Source organism: Podarcis melisellensis (genome assembly GCF_964234715.1).
Source record: "Podarcis melisellensis genome assembly, chromosome: 5".
NCBI lineage: Eukaryota > Metazoa > Chordata > Lepidosauria > Squamata > Lacertidae > Podarcis > Podarcis melisellensis.
The window spans coordinates 28057527-28074928 of record NC_138537.1 but is presented as its reverse complement, the minus strand read 5'-3'; the positions used below and the strand labels follow the sequence as shown (position 1 = coordinate 28074928).

The 17402-nt window shown below is 41.7% G+C and overlaps 1 protein-coding gene across 2 annotated transcripts; it reads left to right on the top strand.

The window, feature by feature from the left end:
• The first annotated feature begins 2026 nt into the window (after window positions 1-2026).
• On the top strand, window positions 2027-17381 carry ZBTB38 (zinc finger and BTB domain containing 38). Of its 2 annotated transcripts, XM_081910328.1 has the most exons (3): window positions 2027-2082; window positions 7342-7426; window positions 13751-17381. In XM_081910328.1, exon 3 carries the CDS (start codon window positions 13760-13762, stop codon window positions 17336-17338), a length of 3579 nt encoding a protein of 1192 aa, XP_081766454.1. In that variant the 5' UTR covers window positions 2027-2082; window positions 7342-7426; window positions 13751-13759; the 3' UTR covers window positions 17339-17381. The 2 variants fall into 2 exon arrangements, with proteins under 2 accessions (XP_081766454.1, XP_081766455.1); XM_081910329.1 differs by lacking the exons at window positions 2027-2082; window positions 7342-7426 and adding an exon at window positions 10045-10194.
• The last annotated feature ends 21 nt before the right edge of the window (window positions 17382-17402 follow it).

Genomic DNA, 17402 nt, shown 5'->3' with positions numbered 1-17402 from the left:
AGTAATATCAACCCTAAGTCAGGTTTCAGGAAAAGGACACGGTTTTGTCTGGTTCAGCTCCTGCCATACATGCCTTGTTTTGGATTGAATAAATTGCTGAGGGGAAGCGAAATCTGGATGGGAGTGGATCATAGAATCATTTTGAGCTCAGTGGGAAAACATGAACCTGTGATACTCTGTAGGAAAGAGTAAAGCACAGGGAGCCATGCATATGAAACGACGGGGAAGGAACTCATGTTTGGGCAACGGAAGAGGCAGAGGGCAGGAAAATGAATGACGTGTCTACTTTCTGGAAGGTTGGGAAAAGGACGTTTGCTAACGGTTGGCTCCAAGTCGAAAACTAGAGAGGCAGGATGTGTGTAAGAAAGGATATAAACAATGTAAATTTGAAGATCGTGTTTGCCTGGGTTCTATAGCTGTTCTCTGCAGGTCTGGATAATCCTGTTCACGTATAATTCTGTCTCTAAAATGTTTTGCATGTTCCTGTCTCTTCTGCTCTCATGAAAACAAGACCACAGTGGATGCATATATTCAAGATCAAATTAGGTTGTCTATTTATTGCATTGCTAAAAAAGTAAGAAGAAATGTATCACCTTAAAGGGGGGCATTTTAAAATGGGTGTGTGTACATTTATCTGCATAGATAGAAATTTAGAAAGAATAATTTAAAATTGATTTTTGCTTGGTTTCTATCTCTGTTTTAATGATGATGCATTTTATGGATATTTGTGAATGTGTTTTATTTGTTTGTGAATTTTAACTTATATTTGTGCACACTTGGAGAGCTCTAAATAAGAAACAGAAATGCATATCTCCACAATGGGGGAAACTAAATGGCCTGTGTCTGCTGTCCAGATCCTAACTGCTGGTGGATAACTTCTAGGTTTCTGCTATCCCTTCTTATTGTTTCATAAACAGGATTTAGATTTGCCAGCCTTTAAGATAAGGGTCCTATCCTTCAGCTAGACCACTGTCCCCTGGCAGCTCTTCAAATAGAGGACTGTCCTCTGCAAAATAGGGCACAAGACCACCCATGTATCTAAATAACGATACACATATTTTTTTTACACCCCCCCCCCCTTTTTGGTGGTACATTTCTTCTTCCTTTCTTTAGCAAGTTAAGCAAACGTTCATGCTGGAAATTATTTTGTCTCAGATGCAGACCATATGGTTTTAAATGGGGGTGGGTGGTTAGTCTGGGTCTCACTACCCTTCCTGAAACCTGGGAACCATCAGCATGCAAAGTATGCAAAGCAGATGCTTTATTACCGAGACACGACCCTTCACAGCCACAGCCCTTCCCCGCCCATCATATCCTCCATTGATTGATTAATCTGCATAAATTTCTATGCGAGAAAAACCAAATCCCTCTAAACAAATGCAGGCAACTGCTATTTTTAGTTAGATTTTAATCCTGTGCTTCTCCGGAGAGGCCCAGGCAACATGTTGAAGATGCATGGGAGCACACGCCTCATAGGATCGCACCCTATTGCCTCTTTTGCACCCACCCGTGCCTTTTTAACCCTTCTCCTCCTGACTGAGTGCCACAGCAGATGGCAATGACACACAAGGTTTTTGCGCCCCCAGCAATTAACTTGCTACAGGAAATTTACTTGCTATAGGAAAGTTCCATACAAGGAATCACTAGGAAAGACATTGAAAATAAAACTGCCGCTATCGTAAGTGCCGCAAATCATAATTGAAATGTATTATGGAGCATGTAATCATGAGGACTGCTGTAGCTTGTTCTCTTAGCAAGAAGCTCTCCTTTTCTATTATGCCCAAGTCTGGATCTGTTTTGACTTCCAGTATTTTATTTTTGTATAAAATTTAGGTTGCTGACATTGACCTATAAACCTTGGGCAGTCTGGGCAGTTAGGCTGCAATCCTGTACCCACTTTCCTGCGATTAAGGAGTACTGAGCATAGTGGGGCTTACTTATGGGAAAACATGCATAGGATTGTGCTGTTAATGTGTCATCCTGATTCAAGTTCTGATTTGGGCAACTCCATCCTTTTTTCGCCTAGATTTCTTCTTCAGGCTCCAGCCCTATGGTTGCCGGCTGTTTCGGATACAGTTGTTGGTAAGTGAGATAATGTTGCCACGTGTCCAATTTATATCCACTTGACTTTGACAACTCAGCTATGATCCGTCTACAACTAGACAGTGATAGGAAATGGGCATATGTATTGGTCTGAAACAAATCCTTGTTGGAGTACTTTTCTACTTGATTACTACAGCAATTTATTTTTTTGATGAAGTTGATTTAAAGCAGCAACATAAAAAGAACATTCAAAAGATGTGAGGGAAATGTATGTTTTAGAAAATAGCCTTTAAGTTTATAATTTCTGTATAGAAAACACTGTTTTACTAGACAGCTTGGCCCAGTGTGTAAATAAAGCGAGCAACTAACCATGTTGCTGTAGTAAAACAGCACCATTCTTAGATTAATCTATGATTGCTATATTATCATGACCCTATAGCAAGATATATCATTGAGGGTATGGTGGAGCAGCTATAGATTGGTGACAAATCCCAGGGAGACTTGACTGGCACCTTCTTTATGTATCTTTAGGCACCTGGCAAAAATATTCCTCTTCTCCCACAACTTTGGCTAATTAAACTATCTATGGTGTGTTAGTCAGATGCGCGGGGTATAAATAATAAATTATTATTATTATTACTGTTTTGTTTAAATAAAAAAAAAATAGGCCAGTAGCACCTTAGAGACCAGCTAAGTTTGTTCCAGGTATTAGTTTTTGTGTGCATGGACACTTCTTCAGATACACGAAACTTATACCCAGAACAAACTTAGTCGGTCTCTAAGGTGCTACTGGACTAATTTATTTATTTCAACTGTGTCAGACCAACACGGCTACCTAACTGTTTTGTTTGTTACTGTGGCATGATTTTTTTGTGTTTTTATATTGTAAACTGCTCTGTGATCTTTGGACAAAGAGCGGTATAGAATTTTAATAAAAAAATAAGAAGAAATAAATGAATTTTGTATAGGCAGTGGCCCTAAGCGGCTACTCAAGCTTTTATCCAGGATTAATGTGTGCCGTCACCCATTTCCTGACAACCACATAGCAATAAAGGGGAAACAAACAAAGCTGCAGAGGTGCGCTGGTGCATGCGCACTCCTATAGCATGGGCTCATAATAATTAATGCATGGTTAGGGGAGGGGAAATTGCTCAGAGCTGCGCTTAGGAAGAGAGTACCTGGGAGAGAATTTTCCATTCTCAAAGGATTGGTACTGCAGTTATTGAAGAAAACAGATCTGCAGAAGCTCGCTCAAGGCCCTAATCATGGAAAGAGTTGAATTCCCAAATCTCTTGTCGTTCACATCCCTGAACACATTGCTATCACTTACGAAGCTTTGTCAGGATGCTTTGCTATATACCTTAGGGATATCAGTGGACATCAGGGTGCTGCTACCTCACACCTATTTATATCTTGATACGATACAGCAGGGGTGAGGAGCCTGCAGCCCACAGCCTCAATTAAGCCTGGCATGGATCCCAGTTTGGCCTGCAGGTTGTTTTCCCAAACCACTTTCAGCTATGCTGGATTGTTCCATGCCAACTTCTCCCCATAAGCAACAGTGACCGACCTTCCTGGAAGCTGGCATAGCAGCTTTGCCCACACTGTGAGCTTGTTTCCGTCACAATAAAACATGGTCTAGTGCATGGGTAGGCAAACTAAGGCCAGGGGGCCAGATCCGGCCCAATAGCCTTCTAAATCCGGCCCATGTGCAGTCCGGGAATCAGAGTGTTTTTACACAAGTAGAATGTGTCCTTTTACAGTGGTACCTTGGGTTAAGTACTTAATTCGTTCTGGAGGTCCGTTCTTAACCTGAAACAGTTCTTAACCTGAAGCACCATTTTAGCTAATGGGGCTTCCTGCTGCTGCCGCACTGCTGGAGCACGATTTCTGTTCTCATGCTGAAGCAAAGTTCTTAACCCGAGATACTATTTCTGGGTTAGCGGAGTCTGTAACCTGAAGTGTATGTAACCCGAGGTACCACTGTATTTAAAATGCATCTCTGGGTTATTTGTGGGGTGGGGCCTGCCTGGTGTTTTTACATGAGCAGAATGTGTGCTTTTATTTAAAATGCATCTCTGGGTTATTTGTGGGGCATAGGAATTCGTTCTCTCTCCCCTCCAAAAAAATATATTTTCCGGCCCCCCACAAGGTCTGTGGGACAGTGGACCGGCCCCCTGCTGAAAAAGTTTGCTGACCCCTGGTCTAGTGTGACTTCTTATATGTTGGGTTGTGGCTCTTACTTGGTGCTTTTGTGTGAAGCTTACCAGCTGAGGCAACAGCTAAACACAAGAAAATGTACAGCAAAAGAGAATGGGCACCTTCAGTTCTGGTTCACAACCTCATAACAGTAGTTACTGTCAGCTGGAAAAATCACACTGCAAAGATGGATATAATATTGAAACCTCTTCAGCAGAAACAGCAAATGGTGTTTTCAACCGTGGAACCACAGACTTAAACCACGTGGATTAATTTGTTTGCCTTGCACATGGCTACATGCAGCTGTTTTAACTTCCTTCTCCATAATGCGAATGCAGGAGGGAGGGCGGGATGGACGGACACAGAAAATCTTGTTTATATTTGAGCCTGCTTAACCTTTACTTGCTGCAAACCACTCTGTGCTCTTCAGATGAAGGGCAGTGTGTAAATTTAATAAATTTAATAAATAAATAAGTAAAAAATTGCTCAGTGTTAAACATAAAAACCATTGATTAGGGGAACTATCTCATTTTAATGTAATTTTCCAAGCAGTTTTCTTACTATAATCAGCAGACTCAGAAGGAGAAGAACATTGAAAATTTCATAGCTGTAACAAACCAAGAGCCCATCAATACCAGTTTTTTGCCTCCAGCCATGGCCGGCAAGATGCTTTGGGAAGCTCACACGGTCAACCCTACCATTAGGCAAAGGGAGGCGGCTGCCTCAGGTGGTAGATACTGGGCTGGGTGATATGGCAGCAGCCACCCTAATTCCCATGAGCTGGTGATGATTTTGCTTGCTTGTTCTGGCTTCTTCTGTCTGGCTGCGTCACCTTCCAGTAGCTTGAAAAAAGCCCAGACTGAGCAAGCAGACTGTGAGGCTACCAGTACAAGCTCCACACACCCAGCAGCCATTGCACGTGTGAATGTGTGGCTCTGCTCACATTGTACATGTTGGCACCACTGCTGCTGCACTGCCCCTTTTGCCAACTGCCTAATGGAGCAGTTAGCAAGCAGCAATGAAGTATTGGAAGGCAGATCTGTGTGTGCAGCCTGTCCCGTGCCCCCTAAACTGCCCCCAGTTGCAGTGACAGATGCTGTCCTGTCACCAGTTTTGAAGTAACTGGCAGTCTGGTCCACATCTATATGTGCAATGGAGGGAGGCACCTACGAGTCCAGCAAGAATGTCTTGTGCTGGCCCACTGTGCTCATGGCCTGTTGAATGACCCCAGCAACCAGAAAAATCAGCATGCATCTCAAAAGAATGCCCATGCAATCAGCCACTCCTTCATTGCCTTGAATAAGTTTGATTTTTATGCATTTGATGCACATTTGTGGTGTGAAGCTTCGGTTGCTCTTGGTTATTCTCACATGAAGCTGCACAGCACAGGTCTATTCCTGCCTGATCCTTTAAGTGGATGCTGAACATAGGACCTTCTGCATGTGCTCTACCACTAACAGAGCCGGCCCTCCTATTAGCTAGAGTCAGGTGACTGCCTCAGGCAACAGCTGATGGAGTGTTGCGGAGGGTGGCAGCTCTCAAGCAATCCCATCTGTTGGATGACATAGCTATGTGTGCCACATGGTCTGTCCGGCACCCCCTACGCTAGCTTGAGGTCCTCTGGTGTGGTGGAGGATTCAGCCCAAAGGTCACATTCCCTTTGGGGGAATCTCCTAGAGGTCACATGCCAGTGGTGGGTGGGGCCAGATGCAAGGAGGGTGCAAAGGGGGACGGGTGAGGGGTGTGTCCTGGGTGGAGTGTGTGTGGTTCAGGGGGATGTATGGCTTGGTGAGAGTCCCCAAAACCATTTGACCCACATTTCTCACTCTTGCTTTATGAAGTATGCCATACCATATACAGTGGTACCTCGGGTTACATACGCTGCAGGTTACATACGCTTCAGGTTACACACTCCACTTACCCAGAAATAGTGCTTCAGGTTAAGAACTTTGTTTTAGGATAAGAACAGAAATTGTGCTCCGACGGCAGCAGGAAGTCCCATTAGCTAAAGTGGTGCTTCAGGTTAAGAACTTTGTTTTAGGATAAGAACAGAAATTGTGCTCCGACGGCAGCAGGAAGTCCCATTAGCTAAAGTGGTGCTTCAGGTTAAGAACATTTCCAGGTTAAGAACGGAACGAATTAAGTACTTAACCTGGGGTACCACTGTACTACAGTTAACGCATAACTGTAAGACTGCCGAAGGTATACTGAATCAGTCAACATTTAGATATATTTTTTTTAGCTCCTTAATTCCCTTAATTGTTCTGAGTTTTTCTAAGAGATGTATATTTCAAACTACAAACCAACTTCATGATATGCAAACCTCCATCAGCTCAAACAGCCTTTGGGCCACTAAACATGACTTTTTCTCTATAATTAACAGAGAGAAACGCAATTTAGGATTCTTTTTTCAAAGTTCTTCTTTTGTGCATGGGCATGCTTGCAGTGTCTCTTGACAACTGTAGCGCAGGCAGCAGCAGAACAAGTCCCAGGGACCTAGCCCTGATTGCCTGCTCAGTTGAGAGGGGAAAGAGCTTTGATGTAGTGCAAAGCTTGCAATTGCAGCTCTGGTCCTTTGCAAGAAGAGCTGCTGCAAGAAGACAGAAGTAGAAGGGGAAATGACTCAGCAGAGAAGTAGACCTGTATTCTTTTGAAACCACAATTTAGGGGCTGCCACCGAAAGAGCACTCTCCTGGGCCACCTTTCCCTGCACATCTGAGGGTATCGGAAACGAGGTTAGGCTGAGACGTAGTGACTGATCCACAGTCACCTAGTTTAGCTTAATGCCTGAGAAAATATTTGAACCTGGGTTTCCCTGGCCGAATCCTAGTAAGTGATTAAAGTAATCAAGTTCTGAGCATGTGCCAACAGCGACTGCAGGCCTCGGCAGCTGGAGCTGATGAATGCTGACCATTCAGGCACAAAGGCCGGACAGCAGCTCAAAATAGGTATCATTTGTGGAGTGTTTCAGGAAATAGTGGCACATGTGCCCTTGATTTCGTGCCTGTCATTTGCAAACTCAGTATGCATCACTGACATTTTAATTGTAGCACCTTTTCAATTATATTGCATTTCGTAATGTACGTATTTCTTTTACAGATATTATCTCTGTCTTTGGGAGCGCATCATTTTCTTTGCAGCATCATTTGCAGGCATGCAAATTACATTTTGTGTGTGTGTATAGGTATGTATAGATGTTTATTTTTTATTTATTAATTTCATTATATACCACCTTTTCTCCCAAGGAACTCAATGTGTTGCACATGGTTCTCCTTCCCATTTAATCCTCACAACAACCCTGTGAGGTAGTTTCGGCTGAGAGGCAGTGACTGGCCCAAGGTCACCCAGTCGGCTACATGGCTGAGTGGAGATTTGAACCCTAGTCTCCCAGGTCATAGTTCATATCTCTCTCTCTCTCTCTTTCTCTCTCTCTCTCTCTGTCTCTCTCTCTCTCTCTCTCTTCTCTCTCTCTCTCTCTCTCTCTCTGTGTGTGTGTGTGTGTGTGTGTGTAAATTCTCTTTCTCTGTGTATTCTAATAATTAAGCCTGTAAATGCTTAGCCAATATCCTTTTTTTAAGTGCAAGAAAACAAACATAGGACATGATCCATCCAAAAGCTCTTTTGAATCACATGGATTTCAGCAGAAGAGATTAAGCATGTGCTTGAAAACAAGGGACTTCAAAGTGTTTAACTGGATCATGCCCCAAATAGCAGCAAAATACCTTTCTAAGCAAACACATGCAGGCAGCAAACAAATACATTTCAAATTATAAGACAAAAGCCTACTTTTCCAAGACCTTGTTTGGGTTATTCTAAGCTTGGTTGTGTTCTTTTGTATGTACATTAAATACCCAGTGGTGTTAATTGTGGTTTGGGTTCTTGTCAGGGCTGTACTATTAGAGAAATATAAACAGATCAAAAGCCAGCCCCCTTTAGGGATCCACAGTGGTGCTCAGTCCTATTGCAGAAGAAGTGAGATGTGATATACCATTGCCTCCCACAATTTCTAAAGCTGTTTCACATTTAAAGAGATAACAACGATGTCTCAGCCAGTTGCAGAACAACAAATATTATATGGTTACTGACACACAGCCCCATGATTGTTGTCATGACGTGTGCAATATGCTAATCCCTACACTTTGATTTGCTACTATACTGTCAGCCCACATGCCCACAACAAACATGGCGACCATGACTTCTTTCAGTCTAGGACTATTTTTTTCCAATTAAAACAAAAACAAAAAGATTATTTTAGCCATATTAAACGCAGAATGGGATATTGATAATGATTTGAGGATAATTTTGGGAAATAGCTGTATTGAAACAGACACACAGCCTTGGGTCTAAATTAATTGCTTGACAGCCATTATCCATAAGCAGAAACACCATGTTAAAGAAATGTGAAGACAATTTCTAGTTGCACAACAAATTCAGTAAATAAAATATGCTGATGCTAAGGGTAAAATAAAAAGTGTTGTTTATTAATCATAAGCCGCTAATAGCTAACAGCTTATTTATGAATAGCTCATTCACATTATTGAAATTACGTCAGGAATTTTTCTTTCCACTAGTTTGCTGCAATACTTCTTTGTACCTAGCTCCATCTTGTGGTTATGTATGCAAGAGACAGAGAATATGTTATGAGACACAGACAAACAGAAGATATGCTGAATAATTGGCGAGTGGGTTGTGTGGGATTTCATATAGAGTTTCATGGAATTGAGGGGAATTCAAAACATACATCCTTCTAGGGGTTAGGTTGCAATGGAAGTCTGCTCAACACATTTTGGTCAGAAGTACGTTACAACCTTCTCCAGATCTGAAGGAGAGGAAAGCTATTTTTCTGAAATGTTGAACATACAGCTGATTGACTGGTTCTTGTGTCAACAACAGCTACAACAAAAATGATTACTGATTTCACTTCAGTTATTACTACAGCGTCTATGGCTCATCAGAGTGGTTTTAAAAGTAGCATAAGCAATGGAGGGCTCCATATTTTTTAGTTGGGTTTCTCTCTGGGAAAACCCTTATTTAGTTGTCATGCAGAGGACTGGTAAATAGCACCCCAGGAGATGACCCCGTAATTTCAGCTGTGAAATAAATAGCATTACAGTGGTACCTCAGGTTAAGTACTTAATTTGTTCCGGAGGTCCGTTCTTAACCTGAAACTGTTCTTAACCTGAAGCACCACTTTAGCTAATGGGGCCTCCCGCTGCTGCTGCGCAGCCGGAGCCCAATTTCTGTTCTTATCCTGAAGCAAAGTTCTTAACCTGAAGCACTATTTCTGGGTTAGCGGAGTGTGTAACCTGAAGCGTATGTAACCTGAAGCGTATGTAACCCGAGGTACCCCTGTACTTCGTCCCTGTCCATCCCTGCTCCACTACATCATTGCTCCAAACTCCTCCTCCTAACTCAATTGAGTTCCCAACATGTTTATATGGCACCTATTATTTTCCTCTACTTATTAGAAATCAGCCTTCCTCTGCATTCTCAAGCACCAGTACCTTACTACGTAGGAACATTTATGCCGTATTTCCTTTGAAAAGCATGGTCACTGTGCTGCATCGTCCACAGGAGTGAGTGGGCAGGAGATCAGCCCAGTAATGTTTTGTCAATATGAACATCCGGAGGAAAAGTTGACAACATGTATTTCTGGACTTGAAAAATAACCCCTATCAATAGCTTCAGTTGTGAAATCTACTTTAGACGTCAGAAGCTTGTGCTTCTAATTCCGTATCACATGAGCAAAGCTGACGTAATCTCAGACCTTGTCTACAGGAAGAACAGTTGCTAATACAGTGTTATCTGTAGGGTTGTGGCTGCCTGCCTGAAGCAGGAGTCTTGTCAGTACTTTTTATGTTCTAGATCTTTTCTTGTACATCCAGCTCCATAATTATGTAAGTTTCCATATATGGGACCAACCAGAGCTATGTTAACTAATGCAAATTTCAGGTCAGTAACTTTCTGATTACTGTTAGCTAACATTTCCTTTTCTGTGTTAATATTTGAGATCTATGGACATGAAAGAGGAGGAACAACTTTAGCGTCGGCATATATTGGGATACATCCACTGAGTTTTGATTTATTATTTTTAATGGCCAACATAATGGCGCAGATACAGTTTTCTACAAAAAGTAGTCCAGTTGGTTTTATATGTGTGGTTTTATATTCAAATTTCAGAATATGGTCCTAAATTAATTATCCAATAAAGATGACATAAATTATTGATTTGAGTTATGTACCTTGTAAACTGTACTTGCAAAATGCTATGAAATTTGTCCATTTGCAGTTCTGATAAGACTGTATTTCACAGTTCCTCTTAAGCTATATATGTGTTGGGGGGGGGTGCCACTGATTTTACTGCTGACCTTTGCCAAATGCATTTCAAAATAGTTTTATATTTTAAAGCTAGCATCTTAATATAGTTTTAACAACAACATATAAAGATACTGTATAGGTAGTGCCAAAAATTTAACCCGTATATTTAAACTACAATGGTCTTTTTTATCTAAGTATATACACAGCTTCTTTGCTTTCGAAATTGCCATTTAATACTTGTCTTGTTTTCCAGGACTGGGCATAAAAGTTCTTAATGTACATCTTCCATTACCACTCCCTGACTGCTTTTGCCTACACAAAATAGAATTTAAGTCTTTCAAAGTCCAGGCCTATACATGTATATTCAAAAGTAACCCAATTGAGTTCAACAGTTTTACTCTCAGGTAAGTGGGTAAAGGATTGTAGCCTCAGTGTGCCATCCTTTGCAGCAAAAGCAAATAACCTGTCTTTCAATTGCAAACATTCAGTCTGAATTCTCCTCTACTGCAAGTCCTAATACACAAGTGCTTCCCTCTCTGTCTCTGGGTTAATTGAAACCGGCTCATTTAGTGCAGTTTTTGTTTTCACAGGCTCTAACAATCCTATGGATTTTGATTGCTCAGCTGTTTCAGTTTCCTCACCAGGACTTCTAGGCCTTTAATTGGAACAGGGCAATTAGAGATCAGGCCTGTTTAAAGCTTATTACACGGTCTTGTGATAATTTGGCTTCTCAGTCTTTGACAGAGATGGTTAAGATAAGCTTTGTATCCATAAAAACTTGGAACCATGGTGGGGTTTTTTTAAAGAATTTGGTGCACAAGATTCAAGCCAGCCGGATAGAGAGGATACAAATAATAAATTGTTATTATTATTAACCATAATGAAAATGAAGGACCATCAAATCACTGTGGAAGAAAACTCCGTTTATCTGTATTTACTCCCTTTGTTGCATATGAAATATGTCTTTCTAGAAGAGGTTACGGGAGTGAAGGGGTGCATTCAGAGGGAATGTTTGCAGTGGGGGAACAAGATATTTGCTCTTTGCTGCAAAGGATGGTAAACTGTAATTCTATACCCACTTACCTGGGAAGAAACCTGAATAGTTTAGGGTACGCTCACACACATTTACCTGGGAGTGTGTCTCATTTAATTCAGTGAGACTTATTTCAGAGTAAATGTGCCTAGGTTTGCGCTGAGAGTCATCCTTAGTGACCTAGTTCAGTGTTTTTCAACCACTGTTCCGTGGCACACTAGTGTGCCGCGAGATGTTGCCTGGTGTGCCGTGGGAAAAATTGAAAAATTCGGAAAGATTTTTTTAATAAAAGAAGTCAAATTTTCGCCCACTAGGCGGGCGCCGGACTGTGTCCACCCTATTTTCCATCCGTCCTGGGTGGGGATCAGGCGGTCCGCTCTCATCCGATTCCCCATAGAGAGCAGCGGTGCTCTGACATCTCCCTCTCTGCACACAGTGCGGAGACGGAGCTGTCATCCGCCGGCTCAGTGGGGATCAGCGGATCGATCCCTGCTAAGCAGAGAACGCTTTTGTTTGCCATTAAAGAAAAAAATATTAAACATTTTCTAATGGTGGTGTGCCTCGTGATTTTTTTCATGAAACAAGTGTGCCTTTGCCCAAAAAAGGTTGAAAAACACTGACCTAGTTGATGTCAAAGGGAGAGTAAGAAGGAAACCCTCCCTCCTCTCTGGTAGATATATTACCCCCACCTCCTGACCACAGCTGGACCCCTGTGATTACTGGAAGGAAAGGTACTTTTTCATGTGCTTGCCTCCCCAATGCACTTTGCCTCTTCTGTGCCTCCTTCCATTGTGACCAGTGTTGTCATTGTACAGTACAGTGATCATGGAATCATAGAATTGTACAGTTGGAAGCAACCATGAGGGTAATCTAGTCCGATCCCCTGTAATGCAGGAATCTTTTGTCCAACATGGGGCTCAAATCCATGATCCTGAGATTATCAAAATATTTAAACTGAACAAGTTGGCAATGATGTGCTGAGCACAACCTTTCTAAGTCGGAAGAGAAAACTGTAGTGTACTACTACAACACAAGAGGGGGAAAGCCTTCGAAGCAGACGTTCTGCTCGGCCCGCAGTCAATATCTGTACTGGATCTGAAATTTTTATATATGTAAATTGTTTTAACCGTTTTCATATCTGTGATTGTTTTTATATAGGCAACTGTTTATATATGGTTTATTGCATGGCTGAAATTGCTTTGAGATGCTTCACATAAAGTGATTCATAAATGAAATTACTACAGGTGTCCCCCCACTTACGCGGGGGCCACGTTCCAAGTGAAATCACGTGAAGTGGGGAGCTAGGTACAAAGAAGAATTGCACCAAAATTATCCACAACTAGAACTGAAGCTCTGGGACTAGCTGGAGACTGGAGAATGCATTGAAAGGCGGCGGTGGCTGTTAGGCAGGGAGGCTTAGCAGTATAAACAAAGCCCCGCTACACCTCTGGTCTCTTAGGGGCTTCCTTCACCCTCATTTACATCCTCTTCGGGTTCTGCGGAGGTTATCCTCATGAGCCACAGGGACTCTCCAGCTCTCCCCCGCCATTTCTCGGTTTGAATTACTTATTTGGTGGCGCTATGTGTATACATGGTTGTGTGTGAGTTGATTGCACGTAAATGGGGGGCACACCTATAATAATGATATAAAAAAAATAAGAAAATACTGTGCATAGTATCCATTAGGGGGAGCTTAAAATCCATTTATTCTCCTTTTAAGTTTATTTGCCTTCACCTTCATTTTTAGATTGCTCCATCAGGTTGTCAAAAACTACTTTAAGCTATTAGGGACTCTGCCTGCCCCTTTGAAGAGATATTGGAGGGGTAGTAAATTAAGAATGGAAGAAGCATTTCCTCTCCAATCCTCCCCATAGAAGTGTCTTTAAAGAATAAAAATTTAAAAAAAAAATCCTGCAAAACTGAGGAGTCATGTGAGTATGCAGAAACTCTTGTTCTGTCTACATTTTCAATGACCTGCTGGTTAACATATAGAACCACCAAGTTCTTTATTAGAGAAAATGATTTTATTATCCTTATAGATTGAATAGTCTTTTGAAAGAGCAATGTTGTCAGATAAAGCATTGAGATGTCGCTGAACAGCACATGATACTGCTTTTTGATCCAGTTAACTTTTTTGTCTCTCTTTATTTTATACAGCTGACCATCATGTCCCACTTAAAGGATCTCAAAGACAACTTCCACAGTGACACAGTCCTTTCCATCCTAAATGAACAACGCAATCGGGGTGTTTTATGTGATGTTACTATAATTGTGGAAGACACCAAATTTAAAGCCCACAGCAACGTCTTGGCTGCTTCAAGCCTTTATTTCAAAAATATATTTTTGAGTCGTGCAGCATGTATTTCTGGACATGTACTAGAGCTAAACGACCTCAAGGCTGAAGTGTTCACAGAAATACTCAATTACATCTACAGTTCCACTGTAGTTGTTAAAAAGCAGGAGACTGTCCTAGACCTTGCAGCTGCAGGGAAAAAACTGGGAATATCCTTTCTAGAAGATCTTATGGAAAAAGGGCCTTCAAATTCTCCTTGCCCCTACTCATTTTGCAATAGTGAAAAGGGCGAAGTAAAAGAAGAAAAAAGACAAGACGATTCAGCTATCACAAACGGACCAAGAATCACAAATGCATACTCAATTTTTGAGACAGAAAATAGTAATAATTTGTTTTCTCCTCTTGATCTGAGAGCAAGTTTTAAAAAAATTCCAGAAGCAAATAAAGCACCCAGCACTGGTCAGGATAGGAATGGGGCTTGCAAAGATGTGGAGCCAGCCAGCACATTGGCGGAACATTCCTATGCTGTTACTACAGGTTTTGATTCTTTTCAACGAAATTCCTTTTATAACAATGAAAATAGCGCCGCTTGTAAAATGGGTGAAGAAGAACCTGAAGCTGTCCAGTCAATGCCTCTGGCTGAATCCGTAATTCAGACACATAGTATGCCAAAGGCTACTTATAACTCCCATGACAGTGAAGTACCTGCAGCAAAGGGATCAAACCACAAAGGAACCAGTGCGGAAGGTCACCACAAAGCAGTAAATGATCACACAATTTCTTTCGATAAATCCCACCCAAATACCGTCCTCCCTTCGAAGGAAGATGAAAATAAATCGGATCACATTTCTGGATCAGTAGTCACAGTCATTCCACATGTCTATAACTGTTGCACCAAACCACTTAATGATGGGACTCAGTTCTGCACTCATCTTCAACTTCACCCACAGCCCCCAGAACCTTTAGTTTGCAGGTACTGCAGCAAACAATTTGAAAGTGCTACCGGACTAGAGACACATGAGCAAGTATGCAGGGAATTGGGCAGCTTGTGTGCTCCAAGTGAAAATGAGCAGAGTCGTTTAGATAATTTTGCAACTTCTAATGGAAAAACTGGCACCTCATATGTGAACCTAGAGCCCGCAATGACAGAAAATAATCTTCCCGATTATGCTGTCACAAACTCCGCAATGCCAGAAACGGACCACTTCGTTAACGTCGTTGATGGACAAATACTTTATACTTGCAATGTCTGCAAACGGACCTATGTCACCTTGTCTAGCCTCCGAAGACATTCAAATGTTCATTCATGGAGAAGGACTTACCCTTGTCATTACTGCAACAAAGTATTTGCATTGGCAGAATACCGTACCAGACACGAAATCTGGCACACAGGAGAAAGGCGATACCAGTGTATCTTCTGCCTTGAGACCTTTATGACATATTACATACTCAAAAACCACCAGAAATCTTTCCATGCAATTGACCATCGGCTTGGAGTTAATAAGAAAACAGCTAATGGCGGCTTGAAGCCAAGTGTGTATCCTTACAAACTTTATAGGCTTTTGCCTATGAAATGCAAGAGAGCGCCGTATAAAAGTTACGGAAACTCAACATATGAAAGTATGCAAGCAAATGTGCAAGTTAATGAAATACCTTCTAGTACCTGCATCGTTCAGAATACTGTCACTTCTGAATTGAATTTTTCAAACACTAGTGTCTCCTTGGAAACATCTTCATGTAGTGATGCAAGGGCAGCGCCTGTGAACCCTCCAAATAGTTCTTCCTGGGAATGTGGTACATCAGAATCAGACCTTACAAATAATACTTATACTACAGAAAGGCCATTGCCTTTCACAGAACTTAACTCTGGTCCTCAGGAATATGATCCCTCTCTTCAAACGTTTAGTAGTAGCAATGCCAATGAAAATCCAACCTCTGTTATTAACTACAATAATTCAGCATCCCCTGTAATAGTGCACCAGGGTAGAGTTTCATCTGTAATAATGCACAGTAACTCTGTCAATGCAATAGGAAGCAGCATTATAGCAACCCCAGATATTACGGCCAGCCAAGGGGCAAGCAATGACCACATACATGGGTCAGATGATCTCAAAAGCAATGGTAGGACAAGAAGCAATAAGGAAAAGAAAAAAGTACCACTGTATGACAAAGAAGAGACATCGGAGGAATTAAAATATATGACAAATACAGAAATCTCGGACAGACCCACTGGTATCTTTGAACCTTCGAGTAAGACTGAAACCTACATTGCAAAACCTGCATTGCCAGGAACATCTGCCGATAGCAATGTGGCGCCTCTGTGTCAAATAACAGTTAAAATTGGGAATGAAGCCATTGTGAAAAGACAAATTTTGGGGTCAAAATTGTTTTACAAAAAAGGAAGGAGACCTAAATATGAATCCAGAGAAGATCATGCTACTCAGGCTGCAGAACGAGAAAAGAGAGAGAGAAGTACGCCTCGAGTTTGTCGACCAGACTACATTGAACTCAATGAAATGTGTGATGATGTAAGCGACCATGACTCCAATGATAAACCGTGGCGCCCATATTACAATTACAAACCAAAAAAGAAATCTAAACAACTAAGGAAAATGAGAAAGGCAAAATGGAGAGAGAAGTACAAAAGCAGAAATTCCTTCAGAGAAAGTGAAAAGCCATGCGTCACAAGTTATGCACTTAGGAACATTCCTGAAGAAAAGGTCCCTAATCAGGAAGATGACGGCGGAATGCCGAGTCTTCCCTGTGAACTCTGTAAAAGAGAGAGCTCTTCTACTGAAGGAGCCAATGAACATTTACACTGGGAGAGAACTGCTTCTGGGTCCTATATTTGTGAGGTATGCCAAAAGGGGTTCCAGAGCCCATCTGCTCTAAGGATGCATATGCGATGTCATACAGGAGAGAAGCCCTACCCTTGCAAAACCTGTGGGAAGAGGTTTTCAGTAGCAGGAAACTTGCAGAAGCATGAACACACCCACTCAAATGTCAAGGAGTTTGTCTGTCAGTACTGCAACAAGGCATTCACTCTAAATGAAACACTCAAAATACACGAGCGAATCCACACAGGTGAAAAGCGCTACCACTGTCAGTTTTGCTTCCAGAGCTTCTTGTACCTTTCTACCAAAAAGAATCATGAGCAAAAGCATAAACATGAGCATAGCGGGAAGGGATATGCCTGTTTTCAGTGCCCAAAAGTTTGCAAGACAGCTGCAGCCCTTGGAATGCACCAAAAGAAACATCGGTTCAAAAGCTCCAAGCAAGAGGATAGAAAAGATTATCCATTTCATGAAAGCACTAAGCCATTTGCAAGTCAACACTTCATTGACTCAGATGGGCAGGAAACAGCTAAACCTTTACTAAGTCAAAATGCAATTGATGCAGATGGGCATGAGGCAACTAGCATTCAGAATGATGCATCAGATGTTGGACTTTGAGTAAGAAAAACACACAACAGGCAAAGAAAACAGAAAGAAGAGAGACCAGAAGTACAAGTACTTA